Genomic DNA, 23,922 nt, shown 5'->3' with positions numbered 1-23,922 from the left:
TGTTTATTGAACATGTTGCAGAGTTCTACTTGTTTCCTTTAGTTGCTCAGCATGCCAGCTGTCTGAAGCATTTTCTGCTTTCACTTCTGGCCTGACTTCGCCCTAGTCCTGCCTATTCCTTGCATCACACACTACCTTAGGTACTGTTTCCCTGTGTTTCAACTCGACTTCTGACCACAGTCTCATCTTGGCTGCCTATTTGGTATGTTTTTCAGCTTCTCTTTACAGACCTTTGGCCCTGCTCCTGACTTTCTTGCACAGGTCACCTTGGTACAGCCTTTGAATTTTCAGATTTGAGATGAAAATATATGGTGAAAGTAGAGGTCTGTGTAGCCTTGTGCTCTGTTTTCAGAACTGGTTAAGAAAAGTAAAACTTAGCCTTCCCTTGGTGTGTATTTTCAGCTTTTTACTGATGACTGAGAGTTCCAAGTTCACTTAAAGTGTTGGACTTAACCACTAAGGGCCTGGTAGCTGGTGTCTCGCAGGATCTTCAGTTTCTGTTTAATATTAAAACAAGAATTCTGTCAGCATTTTTAGTCCAATGTCTAGGGAAGTAAGGCTTAATGTAACTACCCTCATAGGCTAATTCAACAGGCAGGACAAATCCATAGGAAGCTCTCAGTTGCCTCTCCCTTTCAGCATACCAGAGTAATTTTTCTTTGCACGGGGATGTGTTGCTGTTTGTGGTGCTGGTTATTTGTAAGATAGCTCACCTGGTGTTCCTCTGGAGCTTAGTAACATTACAGTAGCTTGTTTTTGGGGAGATTGTAACAGTAAAGCTCCCAAGTTTGCCCATCTTGCCTGTACAGTTCTCAGATACTGATGACATCAGTGTAGTCTGATGTTTTCTGTCACATTGCCCGAAGAAAAATCTGTCTGCTTGCTTAATTTCATGCGTGATAAATAAGATCCTGCTTGCAGCATGTCCTCAGAAAAGAGCCTGGGAGTTCTGGAATTATCTTATTCATTCTTTGGCCTGAAGTAAATTCTGTCATTTGGGCCTAATGTAAAAGAAACTTCCAAGTCAAGGCTGGAGATGTTTGATCTTTTGCTTTCCTTTACTTTGTTTTTGCTATGGAGCAGTAAATTGCAAAAGTGGGGCAAACTCAGGAGTAGGATCGCTAAGAAGAAAACAATTATGTTACTAAGTATGGTTTCCCTTGTTATTTTTATTGCTTGTTCTGTGTTTGTGGGGTTTTCCCCCCTATTCTTTTTGTCTTAGTCTTTTTGTGGTTTATTTTGGGGCTTCTTTGTTTTTACCTCACCTTGACAGTAACCCCAGCTGGCCAAAGATGATCTTTGCCAAGCATTGTTCTATAGATATTGTCTAAGAACAGGCATGTAGGAAAAATACAAGAGTAAGGTAACTTTCCTGATACACTGTCTCCTGAGCTGTGACGACTTGTGGGATAAAAGTAATATTTCAGAGGCTGGCTGAATATTTGGGAACTTGCTGTAAGGTTTTACAGATTAGTTTCTCAGAACCTTCAGAATTGAAGAATTTTGGTGAGTTAGTGGCTAAATTTTCAGTGGGATAACACCATAACCAGCAGCTTTTGCTGAGTACAGGGCTGTAAATCCTTACACTGTTTTTTTCTTCACACTTTAAGCACTGGCTGATCCGTTAATGTAGCAAGTCTATCCCTGACAAAAGCAGATTATACAGTGTCAGTGAACTCTTCTCACAGTGGCTGGAAAAATGAAAACTGTGTTTGAGGCAAGTAGAATAGCTGATGTTTTAGTGACTCTTGAACCTTCAAGTAAGATTACATGATAAAAAAATTAAGAGGTTTTGGAAGACAACCTGCTTAAATAAAGGCATGAAGTACTATATTTGAAGATGCTTCTCTTATAGTGCATTTGGACACTGCAAAAGAGCTGTATGGGCTTTTTATTATTTTGAAAGTATTCTTTGGTGTCTTTGTGACAGACATCCATGGAGTGTATCTTGTGAACTGATTTCTGATTTTTTTGCTTGTGTTTATTTTGTGTCTGGCTACATACAAGAGGTTTCCCACTGAGCCAGAAAGAGCATGTCTGAGATCTAATTCATCTGGATGAGGAACAGGCAAACAAGTGACAACTGAGAAAATGAGCATGCCTTTTCTGTTGACACTGATTCTTCACAAAAAATAACATCAGTGTATATAATATCCTGGGTGCTGTACCTTTAGTGGAGCTGAGCTGTCACAGAAGACAAAAGCACTAAAGAGAGAGACAGTTTGAGTGTCAGGATGTCTTTTACAAGGACTTAGGTAGCAGAGAGATTCCTGCTGCTTTGCTGGTTTGGGAGTGGCTATAGACTTTCTGATTTTTGTGGAGAGAGGAAATGGCCTATTGACAGCCACAGCTGCATTGTTGCAAAAAGCTGCATAATATGTACTATCATGTTTTACATTATCTGTGTTGTATGTATTGATCTATTAAAAACTTAAAAATGCCAAGATTTTGAAAACTGTTTTCCTCATAGAAACTTATGAAAATATTTCAATAAAGCTGCAATAATTCAGCTGAATATTCAATTTTGCAGTGTAATATAGTAAAGTAGTTATGTTCTTTTAACAAATATTTTGTCCAGAGGACTAATTGATGGTGGAGTGGGAATGGGGATGTATGGAGGGGGTGGGGGATATTTTTCAACTAAAGAGAAAATAAAGGCTGGTCCTTGTTTTTATTTTCTCTCCTCTTCAGCTCTGATCAAATATATCCGGCCAGTATTTGTGTCTCGGTCAGACCAGGATTCTCGCAGGAAAACTGTTGAAGAGATAAAGAGGCGTGCCCAGTCTGATGGTAAATGGCCACAGGTACTGTGTTCTGCTCCTCTGTAAGAGATGCTATTTGGCATTTCTAGGCTTTGCATATGCAGTTTGCTTTCTTCATTGTGGGTGGCTTTAGGTGGTTTGGGGTGGTGTGTGTGTGTGAAATTTCCCCTACCCCCTCTTTCTAAAAGATAAAATGTAAGATTCTCATGTGTCTCTTATTGCATTGTGTTTTGCGGGAAACTGGGTAAGTACATGGCTAGGCAGCTCTTAGCTGGTACTAAATGGACAGACCACAGCAGATGAGGAAGTCCTCTAAAAGGAAAAAAATGAAGTGCTCAGCCCAATACCTGGGAAAGTACTGTGTGTTCTTGCCCCTTGCAAGATTTTGGCATTGCCATTATTGAAGATGCTGGGCAAGGCAGCCCAAAAAAATTTGGATGTTCCAATAACCACCTCTGTTAAAACACATGATGAAAACCTGGACAGAACAAGTGGCTCAGGGCTTTTTTCTGCACCTTAAATGTGGCTGTTTATAATGTGCCTTGAAAGAGAGCAATGGGAAGGAAAGGATGATACTTAAGATCTCAGATTCCTAGAAGCATGTGATTATTTTGCAAATTTGAAGCATTCCAGTGTTTTTTGGGTTTTTTTGAGATTAGGACACTGTATATTTTTTATGGGATTATTGCTGCTAACAGTGGGTATACCTCTGCTTACTGGACTGCAAAAATGTTATAAACAGCTATAAACAATGTGACAGGTGATTTATAGCTTTTGCATTGTGACTTTGATCATTAGATTTCAAAGCAAGCTAGGACAGAATGGGCAATAAAACTAGTAATGTTAGTCCTAGTCCTACTATGGATTGGGGGTGGGAGGGCTTTGTTTTTGTCCTTTCTTCTGATCAATTGGTTCAACTTGAGTGGTTTTGCTCTTTTTTTTAGAATTCTGTTCAGGTATTTTCAGTCTCTGTCATTTGGGCATCTGTGCACATGCCAAGTAATAGCAAAGAGAAAATAACTCTTCTTAGCCTGTAGGCAGGAGTTTTGTTCTGGTACACTACAGACTATGATACTTTTTCTAGCACCAAAATCTTCAGTGAAAATACTCATACTTAAGTGTTTCTGGTCATTGTCGGTGTTCCAATAAATAGAATTATTATTGGAGGGCAAAAAAGAGATATCACAGATAAAGAAAATCACAGATAAAGAAAAATGTTTTTCCTATTAAGGTAGAACTTTACTTGACATCTTCAGCAACATTTTTTTTTTTTACTCTAACTGAATTGTTTTTCCCTGAGAACATTTTTGCTGTAATCAGTTAATAACAGCTTTGAAAATATGTATTTGTAAATAAATTCACATTGAAATAGTTCTTAAAAGTCAACTTTTTTTTTTACTTCAAGATAATGATATTCCCAGAGGGCACTTGCACAAACCGATCCTGTCTAATTACATTCAAACCTGGTAGGTATTATGCTCATTTCTCTGTTCTCTACAGAATGTCCTTGTATCTTCATTTTCTGAAATACCAGTTGCATTTTAATTTGCTTGCTGTTGCAGACGTTGAGTTAAAAACCTTGCAATAGGGTGAAATTGGAATATAAATTTTGATTCTACAGGAAGATTGTAATTCTACTGTTGAACAAAACAGTTTCAATCATTCAGGTTTTTTCTTGGCTTCTGAGATGCATATGAACTGAAGGAGTAATGTTTCTTCCTGGATCTGTGCTTGTGTCTTTTTGCTTTTGGTTTTTTCCCTTGCCCCCTCCATTTCCTATTTTGGGTCTGTCATGCAGCATTTAGATACTCACTGCCACCTTAAGCTTTGTAGTGAACCTATTTCAGGCTGCCTAGCATTTGTTGCTGTGTTGTATCTGGCTGATCCCTCTCTAACTCTTCTGTGGAGTTGCATTCTGGTGAAAAGTGCATGAAAATGTTTCCCATGTAACACTGTTACAGAGGCTGCCATTTTTTACATAACATCCGTGTTCTAAGCTCTTTTCAGTAGGATCACCCTTTTAGTTTATCAGATTAGTAGAGGGTGTAATGCTGAACATTGATGAAGCTGTAAATTGCATTTCCAGTAGGGACAAATGCCAGTACTGCAGTAAACCACTAATCTTTAATGTAAACTTGCCTTTATCACCTAAGTAGGGAGATGGTCAATGAAGAAGCTTCAGTGAGCAAGGCAGCTGTGAATGTGTTTTTGGACCTCTTAGTTTTCTGCCTAGTTTCTAGTCTTACTGTGTGTTTTGTGTGTTGTTTGGCTTGCAATTTAAATATTACTTAGAATATCATGCAGTGAGTCAGCGCTGTGGTTCCTTGCACTGATTCATTTGGCTGAAGGTATCTCAGACTTTTCTCTCAGCTCTTACCTTTTTAGATGACAGAATGGTGATTAGGGAAACACCTACTTCTGTAGCTCTTTGCTCTCCTTCTCTCTCCACCTGAATCCTGACCATGCTCTGAAAGCTGGCCTGAATCCTTCTTGTGAAGCCCTGATTTCCTGCCCTCCCTCTGTGCCATAGAAATTCCAGACACCATGTATTTCATCCTTACATTCTCACTCTATCTTCCTCTGCTCTGGTCTGGTACATGCTGCTGTCTGCCTCTTGACTGTCTCACTTTTACTACTGAAACCTGCATCTGTATCCATCCACTCTTCCAGAAATCCTTTGCTTCAAAATTCCTCACTTATATCATGTTACTTTAGTTCTCTATTCACGTTATTTCTATCAGGATGCCTTTCCCCACTCTGGTAACATGGCCTATGCTCCTTACTACACATTTTCTTGGTTTTGTGTTTAAATGTAGTTTGTCATCTACCACTCAGCTTTTGTCAGCTTTGGATTATTTCAAAAGTTGCTTAGACTGTTCTTTGAGACCGAGCAGAAGGTACTGCTGGCCTCCAAATCTCTTAAGGATTCTATACAGACCACCTTAATTTAAAGATGTTTATACTCCATAAACAATTATTCTTTTAAAGTTTCAACAGTTATTTTGTAAAGCAAATGTTATGCTGAAAATACAGTGTACTTCAATTATTCAGTTCTTCATTTTAATTGGAATATTAGGGAGACCATAGTAAATTGTCAAGAATAACATAATTTGAGTGAAACTCTTAATTTCTTCATGAGAGAAAGAGATGTTATGAGAAGTCTTGGGCAAGATACTTATTACCCAATCTTTTTATTAGAAACCAAGAAAATGGTTAGCAAATGACGTAGAACTTGTGCTGCTTATTTATCAGAACTGTAATTTTCCCATGAAGTGAAGCGATGCTTCTGAATAATAGCTCTAGTTCAATATAGCTCTAGTTCAATTTGTAACTATTAGTTTTCCCGTAGCTACAGAATAGAAGTGACAATAATTCTGTTATTTCAGAGATGACAAATTGCTTATAAAAATAGAAAGCTTCTTTTATATAAGAAAGCCCAAGGTCTTTACCAAAAATATTGTTGACCACAGGGAATAAATGAATTTAACCATCTTGTGCATGCTCATATTTTTTATATTCATTTGTTGAGCTGAATTTGGTACTAAGCTTTGACTTGTTTAAATAACAATATGTGTAAGTGGTAGAGGATAATTTAGATAATGTAAGCAAACATTTTTAATTAGGGGATATACATTATCATTCTCCAGGGTTTGCTTTTTTGATTACTTTTGAGGCTACTTTCAGATCCTGTTTTAGACATCACTGTTTTTAGACAGCATTGAAAAAGGACATCTATGCATTTCAGTTTCACCATCAGCTACTTCCTATCAGTCTGTTAGTTGTATAGTTTTTTCTTGCTGCAGTAAATTTCTTTTCTACCAAATGCACTGTAAATTAATTATGTATTGTATGTGCCTTCTAGGAGCATTTATTCCTGGGGTTCCTGTACAGCCAGTGGTTTTACGTTATCCAAACAAACTGGTAAGTTCAGCTTGCAGTGTCCTTGGAATTCAGGGCATTTTCACTGAAGTGCATTATGCAACCTTTAAGGTTTAAAAATTCAAAAATCATTGCTAAATTATTGTTTGTTAAGCATTTATTCATTAAGCCTCAAGCAATATTAGGGAGTTTTAACTGAGACAGTTTAAATGATCTGCTTTGAAAGTTGTTCAGGTTGTTACAAGAAGTACTTGCCAAATGATGAGACAAATGGCAATTTCTGTCCAGGATCTGTGTTCCTAAGTGCTCCCTGTTCCTGCAGTGTTTGCTGGAGAGTTTTCCTAATGTCATTTATTGCTGGAAGATGTTTTTTCATCTCCTGCCTTTGGGGGTGTTAGTCATGAATTACTGTGACTGGATGAATGGTGTAGGATGATGTGTTGAGGACCTCTGCACCTTTATAAAGTCTCATCTTGTCCATTTTACATTCACCATGCCCTTGGCTAAGCAATTAGCTAATTTGGACTAGTCTTCCAGTTTAAATTATGTTCAGGTAAAATGCAGATTATTGAATATTTATTTACAATAAATTATGTTTGTCCCCTCCTGAAGTGGAAGTTACTTAGGGAGGGTATGAAGAGTGTCAGAAGTAAAATAAGGACCTGGTCTCTTTTAGTGATGCATGTCACATCAGAAGATCTCTGACTAGCCCATTAACAACCCCTTGTTCTAAGGAAAGATTTTGTTTCTTCTTGGTACCTGAGTAGGTTACAAATATTTCCATTCACTGTTCTTTCTGTCATTTACTGATGAAACATAAAACATGTGCTTGATTTAAAAAAAAGGATCCAAGCAAAGTTAATATACACAGACCACTATTTGCTCTTGGCTGAGTCAGGATGGAATGGCAATCAAATAGTTTGCAGTAACAAACCCAAAAATTATCGTGGCAGATGCTGTGACAAGAGTAGCAGCCTGATAGCTTACATAGTATCAAGTGCATTGTAGCGGGCTGCCTGGGATTTTTCATTACATAATTGTTGTATTTTCAGGAAGAAAGATTATTTTCTAAAAATAGTTTGAAGTTTTGATGGCATTGCCATTTAAAATGGCAACCATGCTCATGGCTTATGTCATATTAATATGCCTTGTAACTTTTTGTTAATGTTAAGCCCACAGCAATATAAAGCTATCAAATGTTAATTTGTAAATATCTTAAAAATCCAGGTGCATACTGAAATGTCATTATTGCCTGTAGTACATAATATTCAATGTTTGTAATCCGATAGTGAATGTTCCTAACGCTTTACTAACAGAAATTTGTGAGCTTCTAACATTGAAGTAAAACAATATAAATGTAAATGAAAATTTTTATAATTTTTGTACTGCAAAAATGTCAAAAGAAATTCTAACTATAATTCTATAGTTAATTATATATAATATATATATATATTTATGTGTGTATATATATAAATTATATATATATAATTATTAGTTAACTATAACTAATTCTAATGGATATAGATATCTGTTATGAGCTGGCATGACTTTGTATATGGGACTTAAATTTTTCCTACTACTTTTACTTGCTGTAAAACACTTTGTTTTCAGTACCCAAGTCATTTAGCTTCCTATGATCTAGTTCCTAGAGACCTTCCAGAGGTCTAAGCATTAATGACAGGAGTGATAATTGCTATTACTGCTTTATTTTTACGTTAGCTTGGGGGTTGCAGAAGAGTTGCATCAGAGTTAGAAGGAGGAGAGGCAGAAGGAATATGATGTGGTACACAAAGGTGAGGTTTATTTTGGTTAGGAATATGGAATTAGATTATTTTGTTTCAGTTATCGAGCTATTCTCATCCCAACCTACAATGCAAGGCTTACCTTTTCTTCCCAATTCTCCTGCCCACCCTGGGGGAGGAGGAGTGAGTGAGCAAGCAGCTGTGTGGTACACTTAGTTGCCAGCTGGGATTAAACCACAACACATGTAAGAACAGAGTAGGGAATGAGAATTGGTTTTCATACACTAAGATGACATTTTTAGGAAACTTTAAATGTCTCTGGCTTTCTAGTTGTTGTCTTGGTTGACTGATGTATATTATAATTTTAGGTTTAGAAAGGAACTTCTTAAGATCTTTGCTTAGCCAGTGAACTCCAGATATACATTGTGTGCAGTCACCCCACTGTGTTTTGCTTGAAGTGCCTGCTCTGATCTGTGCTCAGAGCTTTGAGTTCCACAGTATGGATGAGAACAGTCTTGGATTTGAGTGCACCTGGCTGTTTTGAGAGGTTTTTGGAGATCAGAGCCTGGGGTGAATGTAGTAGGTGTCTGCACTCTGGAACGTTTATTTCATTGTAGTCTGTTGAAGAGCTAGGGAAAGAACTACTGTTCTGCAGTGGGCTGAAACTTGGCAAAAGTGAAGAAGTAAATTCAGGGGGTTTTTGCTAGCAAATAAATCTAGTTCTGGTTGCTGTGAACAGCTCTGTTTTTATATTTTTATAGAGTTGCTCCCTGAATGACAGTCATCTTGGGGCTTGTGACTGTTTGTATTAGATGACATCTCTGGTCCTGCATCATTGATTTTTAGTAGTAATATTTTAATGTGTTTCTCTTCTTGATGCATGAGCAGAAAGAACTTTTAAGGCTTAAAATGTTGTTTAGGCCTGATATTCCAAATTTTGCTGCTGGTTGTCTAGATTGGTAATATTTTAGGTATATATAGATATATATATTAGATGCCTGAGAGCTATTACCTATATTCTAGTTAGAATAAATGCTCTAATGTCTTCACCCATAGGTTCTCTACTGCAGTCCTTTTTACAATTTTTTACTTCTTTCCCTTGTTTCTTCATTTGAATTTTCTGTCAGAGTGCTGTTACTTATGAAATGATGAAAATATATAAACTATATACCTGTTTAGATATCACAGAGCCCTTTAAAATGCATTTTATTTCCATATGCCTTCCATGAATAACTGTGCTATTTGATAAGCAGTTTAGCAGCAGCTCTTGTACAGTTTTTGTATATCAGGGTAAACTGAACCTGTAAAAACACAGCCAGTCTCCTGTTTGAAGGTTGGCATATGATTCTCAATAGCTTCTTGTGTCAAATACAAACTCTATGGAAGATGGCTCTTCTGCCTGTTTCCTCCTGTGCTGAGGGGAAATAACAGAGGGGAGAACGTTCAAGGTCAGGTTGGAGCTCTGGCCAACAGGATGTAGTTGAAGATGTTCCTGTTCATTGCAGGGGAGTTGGAATAGATAGCCTTAAAAGGTCCCTTCCAACCAAGCTATTGTATCATTTTATGTGCTTCCACACAATTTAAAGTGTTCATTACTTGGATACAGTAGTTTCAAAGAATGCTGTCAAAGGGAATGTTGTCCAGAAGCGCAAGCTGGTAGCTGTGGTAAATATAAAAGGTAAGTTAGTTATGTAAGGGAAATCCTACTTCCCTTTGTATGCTTTTATCATAAAGATATTGGTTATGCTGGTAGAAGTCTCTTGTAACATGGATCTGCCTCTTGCAGATCAGAATCCCTTTTTCCCCTAGCCATTTCCCTGGCCATTATCCCTGATGCATCCTGATGCTTCAACGAAAAAAAGCATGCCTGTCAACTATGACATTTGCATTGGGAATTTCTTGCAGGACTGTTGATGGCTTACTTGAGTTTGACTTGCCAGCTAGCCAGCACAAGGCTGCATTCTGAAAATACCTGTGCCCTGTTCAATGACCCAGACACTTTGATGGAGATCACATTTTTCTTTATCTCACTCCGTGCCTTTGCAATTTAGAGAGCTGGATTGGAGATGTGTAGTGCTTAGTGCTCTATAAGGCAGATCTAGTCTCTAGATAAGTTATCAGCTATCTACACTGGTTTCTCATGGTTTGTAATGAAAGTTCCTTGTGGGAAAAAGACAAAACCCATAATACATTTACTTGGAGTGTTATCAGAGACATCAAAATAGCCAGAAACTGTGTAACAGTAAAACTACCCACGTTATAGTTCTAAAATATTACTACATGGAGGTGTGGTTTTTTAATGCAGATTAATTGATTGCTACAGATAGATTCATCCTTTATTGTATTTTGTTTGATTGAAAATAATTGTTAAATGTCAAGTTTTAAATTTTTAGTGGGTTTTTATGATGTGCTGACCCTATTCTTTAAGCTGTTGTTCTATCATTAATCACATTTTTCACCTTTTATGGATAAGTTTCTTTGCTTTTATTTTTACTTTAGGTGGCTCGAAATGGTAGTTAAAACTTGACTTAACTTGTTTTTTTCATGGTCATGGCACATCTGATCACCTGAAATCTCTAGAATGGGTTTGAATGGTAGCATAAAACTGAACTGGAACATGTTCAGTAGGTTGAAAAAATATTTTTCTGATCAGGTTTTTCAGAAACCTGAATTTAATGTGTCTTCTTGTCTTTACAATAATGACTTGAACTCTTTTTCCAAGTTAGAACAGAACTAATTTTTAGGTTTTAGATCCTTTTTTGTACATTTAAATCACTCTCTAAGTACTGCAGTCTTTTTCCTGTGCCGTTTCTTGATATTAGTTAAAAATGGGATGATTTTTACCCTCATATTCCTACTTGTTATATATTGCTTTACAGGTCTCTGTTCCCTTTTTGCTATTTGCATCTTGTTCACTTCTTTTGCTGTGATTTGTCCTCTCTTAGTGCTTCACACAGTGTTCATTTTGGCCATATAGCTGTATGGGCTGATGGGCTGATCCCTAACAGGGTTAAGAACTTTTGCAAAGAGAGCATAGAAGTTTCCATGAAAGTTTCTTAGTAATATATTGTCAGTTATGCTGTGTGCAGTGTAAAAAGTTGAATGCACAATAATTAATTGCAAATGTCACACTTCTTTTCATAGGACACAATCACATGGACATGGCAGGGGCCAGGAGCGTAAGTGGTTGAGGTTTTATTGCTTTTATCATTGCTTTCCTCACTTAGTGTTTATTTATATGACTTATATGCATATATAGTCAACCAGTTGCTGGTTATTTGATATTTTTTGGGATTAATTTATCTTTTATCTATTATTCTCTAATTATACTAATAGTCATTAAGCAGAATCCAGGTGTAAATATTGTACTTCAGCTGCTATAATTCTCTTGGTTTTGCAGAAAGAATTTTAGGTTTATTTCAAATTTTTTTTAACCAATTGCCTGAAGTAAAACAACTTACTTCTGCTCTATGCTTGCAAGTTGATTTGGTATCTTACTGTATAAAATCGATGGCTGTTGTTTGAAATTGGTCCACTCTCACAAATGCAGTTGACTCACTCAAAGAATTTGGAGATACTGTTTCCATTATCTTCTCTGAATATAATTTTGACCTTTTTTTAAAACAAAATGTTATTCTAGAGGTTCTTTAGCAAATTCATGCAATATAAGATATTAAAAGAAGCAGTTCTTGCTTGTTTAAAAAATATTAAGCATGATTTTCTCATTGGGGTTTGAATAAAAATTCCAAAATGTTTGGATCAAGAGGAAAACAGCAAATTTTGAACCCTAATTAAAGGAGTGTTGGCTTCTGTGGTTAATGCTTTGTATTGTTTTGAATGTCCCATGTGACATCCTATATTTCAGTAATAATGAGGAAACCATGGGGATTAGCCAATATTCAAGTAATTTAGAGTTTTGTCAATTAAGTTTTGCACTTAGGAACCAGGTCTAATTAAGGACGTGATTTTGAGACCTGAGGAAGTCATCGCTCACTTGCAAAGGTTCAGCTTACAAATGATTTGTCACTTTGGAAGTAGATGAGTCCATGGTTATACATAATGTAAACAGACACTGCAGCATTTGCTGCATAAAGGGATTTCTGTTCTTGTGAGCTCCTGCCTCTTCCCTTGCATTTGCACTGCAATTCATGTGAAAAAGCCATAGAGGAGAAAGGTGAGCAGCTTACTTCCACCTTGGTATCCTAACTGAGGACTCAAGAACACAGAGGAAGACAGAAGAAACCTGTAGGTGTCTTGCCTCAGCTCACTGTAGTGTCCTAGAAAACCCTTATTCTGAAGTGTTGATCTCTGCTAATAAAGTTAAATTAAATTAAAGCTGAATCAGAATCTGCAGCAGCATGTGATGTTATGCAAATTGACTGGGTCAGTTTAAATTACAGCTTGGCTTAATTAGGATTAATTCTCCTGGGTGACCTAAAATGTATTTGTGATGTCTTAGCAGAAAATGCTGTTAAGACTGATAACAGGCTTCCTTTTCTCAGCAAAAATATCTTTATGTTTTGGCTAACACTAAAACAGAAATCTGGAAATGTTTCTGTATCTAGGAGTATTCTGTTTGTTTAAAAGTGCTGTAGCCTGTCAGATGGATTGAAAACTTGTCACATGCAAATTTAGTCATTGAAAGTAATGTTTTTACTGCCTTGGCAGTGTTCGAAACAGATCAACTGAGTCTACCTTGATAACAAAGAATGACCATAGTTGAGTTAGATACAGATTCTATCAGTTTTAAATTTTCATTTAAATTCAGGGTTCAATCTTTGAGGGTTACAGAGATGGCAGAGAGAAAAGTTTACTTGTAACTTACTGGGGGTTTTTAATACTCTTGAACAAGGACCTAGAAACCAGACTTTCGTGTTTCTGTCAGGAACATAAACTTCAAATTACTCCATTGTTGTTCCTGACTCTTTTCTTTGCCTTGATGGGTTGGAAGCTCAATAAGAAGGAAGCAGGGGGGAAATGTTTTGCAGCCCTACACGGGTGTATTACAAAATGAGTAGGGTTTTGCTTCCGGGGCTGCACTTTATCTGTGTAAGAGGATTTTGGCCTGCCATCCCCTCACAATGATTGACTACTGTAACTACCTAGATAGTGTATGAAAGTGTGGCTACTTGACACTGCTCCTTAATTTAGGTTTACTAAATCCTTTCCTGGATTTGAATCTTAATACTTTCTAAGGTCAAGTTGATTTCAGTTATCTTGTATCTTAGGCTATTAAAACACACATACTGCATTTCATTAACAGACTTTGGAAGTATAATGAACTTTGATTCCAAGCTGAGGTAATGATAAAATCTCAGTGGTTGCATAATTAATCTTGCCAGCTCTGTGCTGAATACTGCATTTTCTAAAACAGACTTACTCCTCCTTTAACATGTTATTCATATATTACCTTTCACTGTTTGTCTTCCTGGTTTTGAGTATTTTTTAAGATGCCAATTCAGTGTAAACTTTTGTTCCACCTTACAGAATGTAATATATAGAAGTACTTTCAAAGGCCTTTTCTGTTAATTTTTATCTGAATATGATTATACTACAAGTAGGCTGCTATGTGAAGACTTTGGAGCATAATGTACTAAAGTTTCACTATATATATTTGTTTTTTCTCCATCCTTCCCTATCTTTTTCTCCTTTTAGGTTTGAAATTCTGTGGCTTACTTTATGTCAATTTCACAATTCTGTGGAAATCGAGGTCAGTAAAAAAACCTCCAGTGTATTCTGAGCAGTTGTAGAATACATAATATTGTACATAATTCTGCAGTAAAAGTTTGTATTCATAGCTTGTGTGTATGTCTGTAAAAACAGGTTAAGATACTACTTATATTTTATACAAATGGTTTCTGTATCTGAAAATACAGTCTAAAAATGAAATAGCAAAATACAGTTTTCCAGTTGGCATGAGACTTTATTTTTTTTTTAAGTGGTTTGAATTGAGTAGATCAGTTTCTGGCTCACTTTAAAAAGTCTTTAGTGAACAAATTTCTTGTCTTCTGATGGCCTGATTGCTCTTTCAAGTAGTGTACCAGCTTTGTATGTTAGACATTCAAGTGTGTGAATGCTGATATATGAACTAAGAACTGTCTTGTAGAGAAAAATTGGAGGTGGTTTCTTACAGGCCATATAAGTTATTGAATGTCTGGCTAATTTTTTTTATTAGGCTGCACTGTTCAGAATGTGAAATAGGAAAACACAAAGAAAATCTATCTATATTCTTAACTTTATTTTGAGGAAAATACTGTAATTTTAAGGCTGAAGACTATTGTAATGAAAACGTGGAAACAATTATAGCCTTTCCTTTCAACTTGTTGTCCCTAATGCATTTTACACAGAGTAATTACATTTTTGTGGACAATTACAGTATTTGAAGTGTGTCGTATAGGATATTTGACAGATGTTCTGCAATTCTTTTGCTTTTTGAATAATGAAGCAGCTATTTAGGTCTGACAGATGGAACTGATGGCAGGGTAAATCAGTAGGAAGAACTATTGCATGTTTTCATACACTGTATTACAACAGTAACATATATTGCATGCTGATCATTGTTCTCTGATCATTGCTCTGTGTTAGCTTATTTTTGCAATCAATTATTCTCAAAATTAATGAATATGCAAAATACCAGCCACTCAATAGTTGTATGTTTTGTAGAAATTTGTCGTTTGTGTTATCAATACAGTTGGACAAAAACAAATGTGATTTCCAGAATAGTGGCCTGTGTTTTGCAGAAGGGCCAGGGAGTGACTTCCTCACTCAGGGCTGAGACAAACCAGCTGGTTGGCAGGATTTTTACCCTTTCTCAAGAACATGGTTTTCTGCCCTAGGCAAGTGAAATGGGTTCTTTCACACAGGAGTGAACACTGCGGAGTTTTCTTGATTTTTGAGGCAGCAGCTGCTAGCAGATGTTGGGAATCTGTAGCTCTTACATAACAAGCTATGATCTTTGGTAGTTCTTGGGGGAAAAAAAAAGCAAACTAACTAGTGACCTTCTGAAATACTCCATACTAAAGCAGTAGTTGGCAGAAGATAGAGGAGTAGACCTGTTTGCAAGGTTGCTCTCAAGTATGAGGCAGAGTAATGCCTCAAGGCAAGTATGAGGCTGTGTTAATGTGAATGGGAAAACAAATGTGTTTGGGTATCAAAGTTTTGAAGTTAAAATGTAGATGGGAGTGAAACAATGTTGATGCCTGGATGACATGGATGCTACCTGGATAACTGTAGACTAATTAACATCAACATAATTAAAAATTATTTAGTTCTGACCACTTCCAGATGCCTCCTTCTTGTGTCAGTTCTCTAGACTTCCCCAGGTTATGCAGCTTTTGGTACAGGAGACTCCAGCTCAAATGCTGTCAAGGCTGTTCTGGAGCTGTAGCAGTTGAATCTGGTTTTGCAAGGAAGTGCAGTGAGGACTAGTAACATATGGGAAAAATTGGTTGTTTTGTGTTCAAAGTCATATTTTTCCTCTGGTCTCTGAAGTTTATTGGTGGATATTCCTGCTCTGTTCAATCAGCACAGATACTGGCAAAAACCTAGGAGCCTGGATACCAGAGTTACTGCTGATGATTCAATAACTCGGGAGACCTATGACAAAACAGCACAACGTCAGAGGTTTGGGGTTTTTTTGATTAAATGATAGCCAGTAAGATTTACCAGCCAGCAATCAGGATCCAAATTTAGCTAGTCTGGGCTTCTCTGCATATAATATATGTTCTGACATGTTATGTGTGTCATCCAGTGTCACTATAAAATAAAATCCATGTAAGTTTTATAATAGGTTTCTGTAAATATTTGCCCATCCACCCATCTTGTAACTTAAAAATGGCATGCTGGCAATGTGAAGAAGAAAGGATGTGTGATCATCTGCACATGCAGTTTGTTTTGGCTCATGTCTGTTTGTTTTACTGACCTGTCAACTTCAGTGTTTGTACATCCATGACAGTCTGTAGCAGCTGAGAGTTCTTCTCTTGGTTTTGTTAGTGATGTTGAAATGATTATGCTGTTTATGTTGAGTTAGGCACAGACATGCAGAGCACCTCTGAAATCACCTCATATTCAAACTTCTCCTGTGTTTGGACAAATTACTTAATAGCCATTTGCAACTCAGATAAATGGAATGAGGTTTGGAAGTTGAAGGAGCAGTCTTTCCATCTCTGTTAACTGCACAGTCTTTGTGGTTTTGTATATTACATGAGGCTGGTGTACCTGCTTGTAATGTAAACTTAGAAGACAGGAGTCATGTGTTTTCAGCTGCAGTGGTGCACGTAGGAAAAACTCCAAAACTCAAAATAAATTCCATATTTGTCCTTTACATGAAACAGATGAATGTCCAACAGCAGTGTTTGGGTACTGTTGATCATACAGTTATGATCAGTAACTTTAAAAACACAGCTAATTTTAAAACACAGTAGTTTTAAAAACACAGCTAGCTTTGTGGTTATTGAAAGTGTTTGCTGAGATTATGAACTTTAAAATAAAGACTAACAACTTTACCCAGTTGTTAGTTTCTGGTTTAAAGACCAGTGTGAAATTTCTGGGTCATAATTTCCATTTTCCCTTCCCGTAGGTAATTATATGTACTGTAACTAAGCTTCTTGCAGCTTTTTTTCTAATACAGAAGCTTTACACAGGATTGTGAGCATTTTGCTCACTTAGTGCATAAATTATCTCACTGTGCTGCACTACTAAGAGAGTTGTGTGTCTGGTACTGACTAGGAGTGGTGATCAGAGTGATCCTCTCTTGTTCCTCCCATCTGGGAAGTTTGTCATTTGGCAGAAGGAAATGTTTTGAAGGTTTTTATTGGTGAGATTTGCCATGATCTTGGGGCTTACATAAGTTTTCAATGGACACTTAAAAACAGCTTTAAATACTGGAAGATATTTTAATGTAGGCCATGCCATTCTGAAAGCTGCCCTTTTTGTGGTGGGTCTCCAGCAGCTCTGGTTTAATTTTCCACTTTCCAGCATCAACTATTCTGTGGATCTCTGGTCATCTGCATTCATTTAGATTTTTTTTATTTCAATGGAGCATTAATGGCTTATGTCCAATTAGAAGGAAAAAAGTTTCAAAACATCCAACGGCAGAAAATAAAAACACTTTTCCTGTGTATATTAGGCAGTCGTACATGATTTCAAAATGTGCAGGGGGAACAGTAAATACCTGATGTCCTTAAAATTTGGATTCTTAATTTTTAAGTTATAAAACAATATACCTGTAGCATGTGCTTTTTTTGGTTATCTGAAAAGAGCTGAACAATACAGAAGGTAAGTGAGGTTTATGCAGGAAAGTGCTAATACTTCTAAATAATTTTAAAATTCTGAGTCCCACTTAGGAAATGAAGATAAAACTCTACTTGGATTCCGTGTGGTGAGAAATGAGCAGAGTCAGTGTTATATGAATTTCTAGAAGTATGACATATGTTTAAGCATTTAAAAGTTTTTAATATTTTCTGTAGTCTTAATGTAATTTTCTGAGTAACAACAAACTGTATACAATTTTCACAATAGTGCTGTAAGAAATTGTTTAAAATGTTAAATATTTTGTTATAATTCAGTTCTCTGTATGCAGTTTCTACCCGTGTACATTCCTTCAGAAGAAGAAAGAAAAAACCCAGTGTTGTATGCCAATAACGTCAGGCGTGTAATGGCAGAGTAAGTATGTTGTAATTCTGTGTAAAAATAGATCTGTGATTTTAAATTTAGAAAATATCATGAAATCAAGTTGGTGTGGTTGTCTGCCTACAAAGAACCTTGTAGTCTGCAGGAATGTCTGCAAGGCCTTTTACATAGCAGTTACTTTCCCCTCTGAAGCAGGCCAGGGAGCCACAAATACAGCAAGAACTGTTGGAGTTGATGGGTTTGGAATATTTTTTTTTTCTGTTGGTTCTTTTGGGGATTTTTAACATGCCTTCATATAAAAAGCCAGTTCTGCTTGCTCCAGTGAGTATTTAGTCTTTTGGGGGAAGGGTATGTTGGAATTTTAGGAAAGTTATGTAACTGAATTTTGTGCTGTTGGGGCTGCGTTTTAAGCTGTGACTGTTTTAATGAGGTTAAGAATAGTTTCATGTATTCATTGTTAGCCAGTAGTATTTCAAACAGTAAAATGCAGTGAAGTGGCTTTATTTCCATTGGAAACAGAGAATTGATATAATGTAAATTATTTGAAGTTAATGTTTATGTGAAGACAGTTAAAACACTTGTCCATAGGGTATAATAAAGGCAACATTTAATACTTTCACTCTTGTTGCATTTTTATTCATGTCTTTTTCATTTATTTTTTTGTTCTTTCAGTAAATCTTCCATTAGTCAGTAGATAACTCTTTTCCATATTTACAGTGAACCCTCAGGCTTGTGATCACTAATAACTCTTGAGAGGTTTATGTATCTTCAAATCCTGATTTTGAAAGAACTTGTGAAATCATAATTTCCTTTGTGTAACTTCTCTTCCGTTTCCTATTTAAGCCAAAGGCCAGTTTGTAGGTAGTAACTGAGAATTCTTGTCTGCTTGAACCCAGGTCTGTGAGTTTCCTTAAGGATGTTGAGACAATAATATAACAATAGATCCATTGTACAAAAGGACATTCCTCAAAGGAGAAAAGAACAAAAGGACTTGTTTGAATCATCCTGTCTTGGAGTCAAAAATCTTTGAGGCACTGGCCTCAAAGACTTTTGTTGTTAATTAAAGACCATCACCTGGCAAGTGCTGTCCTCAGACTTTGTGTGGAAGGCCAGGTTTTTAAATCTTCATTCTGAACTCTGCTCCAATCACATAACAGGGATTGTGTGCTGTAAGGAATACTTTTGAAAGCCTACAAAAGTTTACAACAACTGGCATGTTGCAAGCCTTCCCCTCTAAGTATGCTTAGGAGGAAAAACATGATTATGTTTCTCCCTCCCACCCCTGAAGAATTAAGCATTTGTGGTCACAGAAGAGGAGTGCAGATCTAACGGGAAGACTGTCAGAATGAGAGATGTCAAAAATGGCTTTGGAATGAAACAGGGGCTGTAGATGCTGTGTTAATGTGAATGGGGAAACAAACGTGTTTGGATATCAAAGTTTTGAAGTCAAAATGCAGATGGGAATAAACCAGAATGTAGATGCCTGGATACCATGGATAACTGTAGACCAAGTAACATCAACATAGCTAAAAATTATTTACTTCTGACCACTTCCAGATACCTCCTTCTTGTGTCAGTTCTCTGGACTTACTCATGCAGCTTTTGGTACAGGAGATTCCAGCTCAAATGCTGTCAAGGCTGTTCTGGAGCTGTAGCAGTTGCAACTGAAGTACCTTGGGTGCTGTTTGGTGGTAGCATTGCACTCTGCATTGCTGGATAAAGGACAATGTTACTGCTTCATCTAGATTTTCTTGAGGATTGACTTAGTGTCAGTGTAGGATCTTACTGTCAAGAGATCCTTCTGGCATCTCTTTAGGTGTCTTCTTACTCCTCCTCCCCATTATTTTTCTCAGGCAGAAGTGCCTAATTCTACTGGATATTTTACAGCATCAAAGGTGGCACTCCCAGGTAATAATGTACTTGTGAGTGTAGAACCAGTGTTGTGGAAACCTTGTGTCTTGCTCTTGGTTTCAGAGGGAGTTGATAGAAGTTGCTGAGTGAGCAATAGATACAGTTTCTCCTCTTGAAATTGTTTGCCTTCACAATAATCTTAATTTGTGAACAGCTTCTATTTAGCATTGAACACAGCATTTGACAAGACATCTGTATCTTGTGCTGCTTCTGCTTGTTGACTCTCTGAAGAATTTTTGGTTTATCCATATTTGACTAGCTTTCCTGTGGGTGGCCACAAATGTGTGTGATGGTGGTCTCTAGATACTCTCTATCTCTCTCTCTCTCTCTCTCTCTCTATATATATATATATATGTAAGTGAACAGTAAATATTTTGTTAAGGAGTTGCTGTCATTCATGGAGGCTTGCTTCTTTAGGATATTAGTTCCTTGCACATTGGATAAATTTACTTGCCCAAAAACTGAATGCCAAAGTGTGCCTGTGTTATCAGAACTGGAATTATTCATACAGGAGAGCCACTACTGCTGAACATGCTTGCCATCCTTTGGGTCATTTTCTTTATTTGCACAAAAGGTATGTGCAGAATAGATTAATCTGCTGTTTAAAATATTGTCCCTACTTATATCTTAATGATATGCTTCACATTTAATTTTCTCATAAAACTCATTTTTGAGTGAGTCTGTCTTGTTTGAGCTTTCTGGCCTTGTTCTGGCTCCTACTCAGTTTAGTCAATGCTCGTGTCACCCACCAAGTGCTATCAGGAGCTGTGTTTAAAGTCACTTTCAAATCACTGAAAATGTTGAGTGCTTTTAAATATGGCATCAGTCCCAACTAGTACTTCAAAATCAAAAAATAAAGTGTTAATTCATTTCATAAAGTGTTTATTAATTTCATGTGTTCTTTATTGGCTCTAACAAAACCCTGAAACCACCCTACTAGTAAGTCATGCCATGTAGGTAAATATTATATTGCCTTACTTTCTTATTACTTAAGCAAAATCATCATTTTGGTCTTCATGTGCATAACCTGTTATCTTATGTTGATGGTAGCCAACCAACCATCTTTGGTCTGTTAATTTCTTGAGTTCCACAGTTTCTTCTCTATATTTTCTACTGGAGTGTCAAACATTCTGGCCCATGTTGTTTTTTGGGGTTTTTTTAATCTTCAAATTAATAAGTAATAGTTTACTGGAACTATGTTAGTGTTGTAAAATTGTCAGCCACTTGAAACTTCAATCCCAGCTTTTCCAGAACTATTAGGAACAAATCACTTGACCTTGTAATCACAAGTATTTGTTTCTAAAAATTTCTCAGTGCTAGAGGAAATATCTCTATCACTCTTAGAGCATTGGGAAATACTTACTTTTATTCATAAGATTTGTTGTCTTAATTGTTTGCTAGTGTAAGTATTGCACATGACAGAAGAGTTTTTTTCCTAATGACAATTTTCCTATCCTTAGCTAGTAGTTGGTTACATTTATTTTTTGTATTTTGTCTTATGCATTAAAAAGTCTTATGCTTCTTAGCTGCATTAACTACAAATTTTTATGCATTTTTACCTATCTTGTTTTGTTGCATCATAGTTCTTAATTTACTGATAGCTATTTAAAGAATCATTTATTTTGTGGTTTGTTTCTAGTATTTTCCCCTAAAGAAAATATTAGTTGCCTCTTTTCATTGTGGAGTTGTACCCATTTGCTACTGTTCTTAAGTGCCTAATTTTCATGAGCAATTGTATTCTGAAAGACATCTCTTAGTTGTACTCAAAGTACTATTTAGGGTATAGAAATTCTGTTTGAAGGGAAAAATAGATAACTTTTACTGCCACTTTGGGGGGAAAACCAAGTTTGTTACCCTGCTGCTCTTTAGGACTGATATGTTTGAAGGAATTATGTCAGTAACTTAGCTTTTAGTTAGCTGCAAAAATTCATTTTGTGCATAGATAAGCCAGTGGTAGTGAAGGCATCTGATTGTGAAAATCTGCACTGCCGGCTCTTTGTGCAAGTCTAAAGTAACCTCAGCTGTAATTACAGATATAAGCTGACTAGATGATGATACACAGACCCACAGGTTACTTATTCACATGCAAACACAATTTGTTTTCTTTTAATTTCTCTTCAAGACTGTCTTCGAAATAGGGAAGAATTTGGTTAGGTGGTACAGTTGGAGGAAAAAATGGAAGACAAATTATTGCAAATTTGTTAGATTTTTTTTGCATGTGGCAGATGTTGAGACTGAAACTTGATGGAAACCAGAAACTTTTGGCCCTTTGTTTTTCAAAACTGTAAGCACCTCAGAACTTAAGTTCTTTCAGTACTCCTGATTTGAGCATTTTGTTTTCCTAGATCTTTTGGGTGTTAAACTCAGCACTGTAATAACATGTGTGGCACTTTCCAGGAGTTCTGAAGTTTCATTTTTTGTGAGCCCAGAAATGCAGCCATCCTGTAGAAATAGCAAAATGTCATAGTCCAGTTTGCATTTGTCCAGTAATTCTGTTCTTCTTCCTCACTTACAGAAACATTTAAAGACATGCTTTTATATTTGCAGTAGATGCTGAAATTGATTAAAGTGCAGCGTGTTAGACATGGAACTTGAAACACCTGCCTTCCTGATGTTTTCTGTCAGGTGCTTGCCAGGATCACTTTCCCCATGTTGGAGCATGTCATACAGTTAAAGCACTGACTTACCAGCTTGACATATGAGCATTACATTTTGCTTTTGAAAATAAGTACTTTTATCCAGCATGCTGGTGAAGGCAAAAAACATTACAGGTAGTCTTCTGTGTCCATCTTCGCTTTTGTCATCTTCTACACAGTCAAAATCAGGGTTTGGTTTTTTTCTTGCAAGCTCTGACAGCATCAGAATGTGATCTTTGCCAATGTATGTGATAGATTAATGTGAGTTGCAGAAGAGTATCCTTGAGGATGGGAGTTTGCAGTAGCTTACTGGTCTGACTTGTGGCTATTTCTGTATTCAGTGGCCTGTTGAATCCAGCTTTGGAAAAACTGCTGTGTTCTGTGCCTGTGCTGTCTGAAATTCCTTGTGTGATTCTGCACAGGTACTGTTTGGATGCTCACCATTCAGCTTTGAAATCCAAACTGGGTTTTTGGCATTTTTATGCCATTAAAGGCATAAGCATCATTATAAGTGGAATTACTGTAGTGCTGGAGTTAACAAGCATCCATTTGAAGCATTGATGGTGAAGGGTCTAGAGAGTAAATCATGTGAGAAGTGGCTGAGGGAGCTGGGGCTGTATAGCCTGGAGAGAAGAAGGCTCAGGGGGATCTATAACTGCCTGAAAGGAGGTTGTTCCAAGCTGTAGGTTTGCCTCTTGTCTGGCACAGCCAGTGATAGGATGAGAGGAAATGGCCTCAAGCTGCTCTAGGGGAGGTTCAGGTTGAGCATCAGGGAGAATTTCTTCATGGAAAGTGTTAAGTATCAGAATGGGCTGCCCAGGGAGATGTTCAGGAAACAACTGGACGTGACACCATGGTTTAGTTGAAAAGACAGTGATCAGTCAAAGGTTGGACTTGACCTCATAGGTCTTTTCCCACCTAAAAATTCTGTGCATTGTCTGGGTTTCCTGCCATAAACAAAAATGGAGATGAGATACATTGTGCACTCTGTTCATTTTTGTGAATACTATGAGTGTGGCAGGTGAAGAACATAGTCACAGAACAGGGTTAACTGTGCAGCTTCTTGCTACATCTAGTTTCTCAAGGAAGAAATAATTTTTTTAAATGTTAAGTAATACTTTGCAACACTCTGGTTTGAACTGCAACATTCTGGTTTTTGAATGCTGACAACACAAGGAGGACCTCCTCTGTTTTTTACCCCTTGAAGATTTGTGATGTGCAAGTCTACAAGATCAACAGTTACAGAATCCAAATTCAAACAACACCAGGCAGAAATACAGTCATTGGCAACTTCTTTTTCTGTCTAAAAATTAAACTATTATGAGATAATAGATTCCTTATGTGAACTTCAGACTCATGACT

The 23,922-nt window shown here is 36.8% G+C and overlaps 1 protein-coding gene across 1 annotated transcript in view; it reads left to right on the top strand.

The window, feature by feature from the left end:
- Window positions 1-23,922, top strand: part of LPCAT1 (lysophosphatidylcholine acyltransferase 1) — a 65,633-nt gene that overhangs the window by 14,559 nt on the left and 27,152 nt on the right. The window contains exons 4-9 of the mRNA XM_064705650.1: window positions 2,692-2,804; window positions 4,168-4,228; window positions 6,625-6,683; window positions 11,528-11,562; window positions 14,039-14,093; window positions 17,964-18,046. Coding sequence (XP_064561720.1) covers window positions 2,692-2,804; window positions 4,168-4,228; window positions 6,625-6,683; window positions 11,528-11,562; window positions 14,039-14,093; window positions 17,964-18,046 — 406 coding nt within the window. The remainder of the gene's footprint in view (window positions 1-2,691; window positions 2,805-4,167; window positions 4,229-6,624; window positions 6,684-11,527; window positions 11,563-14,038; window positions 14,094-17,963; window positions 18,047-23,922) is intronic.

Source organism: Zonotrichia leucophrys, chromosome 2 (genome assembly GCF_028769735.1).
Source record: "Zonotrichia leucophrys gambelii isolate GWCS_2022_RI chromosome 2, RI_Zleu_2.0, whole genome shotgun sequence".
Classification (NCBI taxonomy): Eukaryota; Metazoa; Chordata; class Aves; order Passeriformes; family Passerellidae; genus Zonotrichia; species Zonotrichia leucophrys.
The sequence above is the reverse complement of the archived record's forward strand: the minus strand, read 5'-3'. Positions and strand labels throughout refer to the sequence as shown.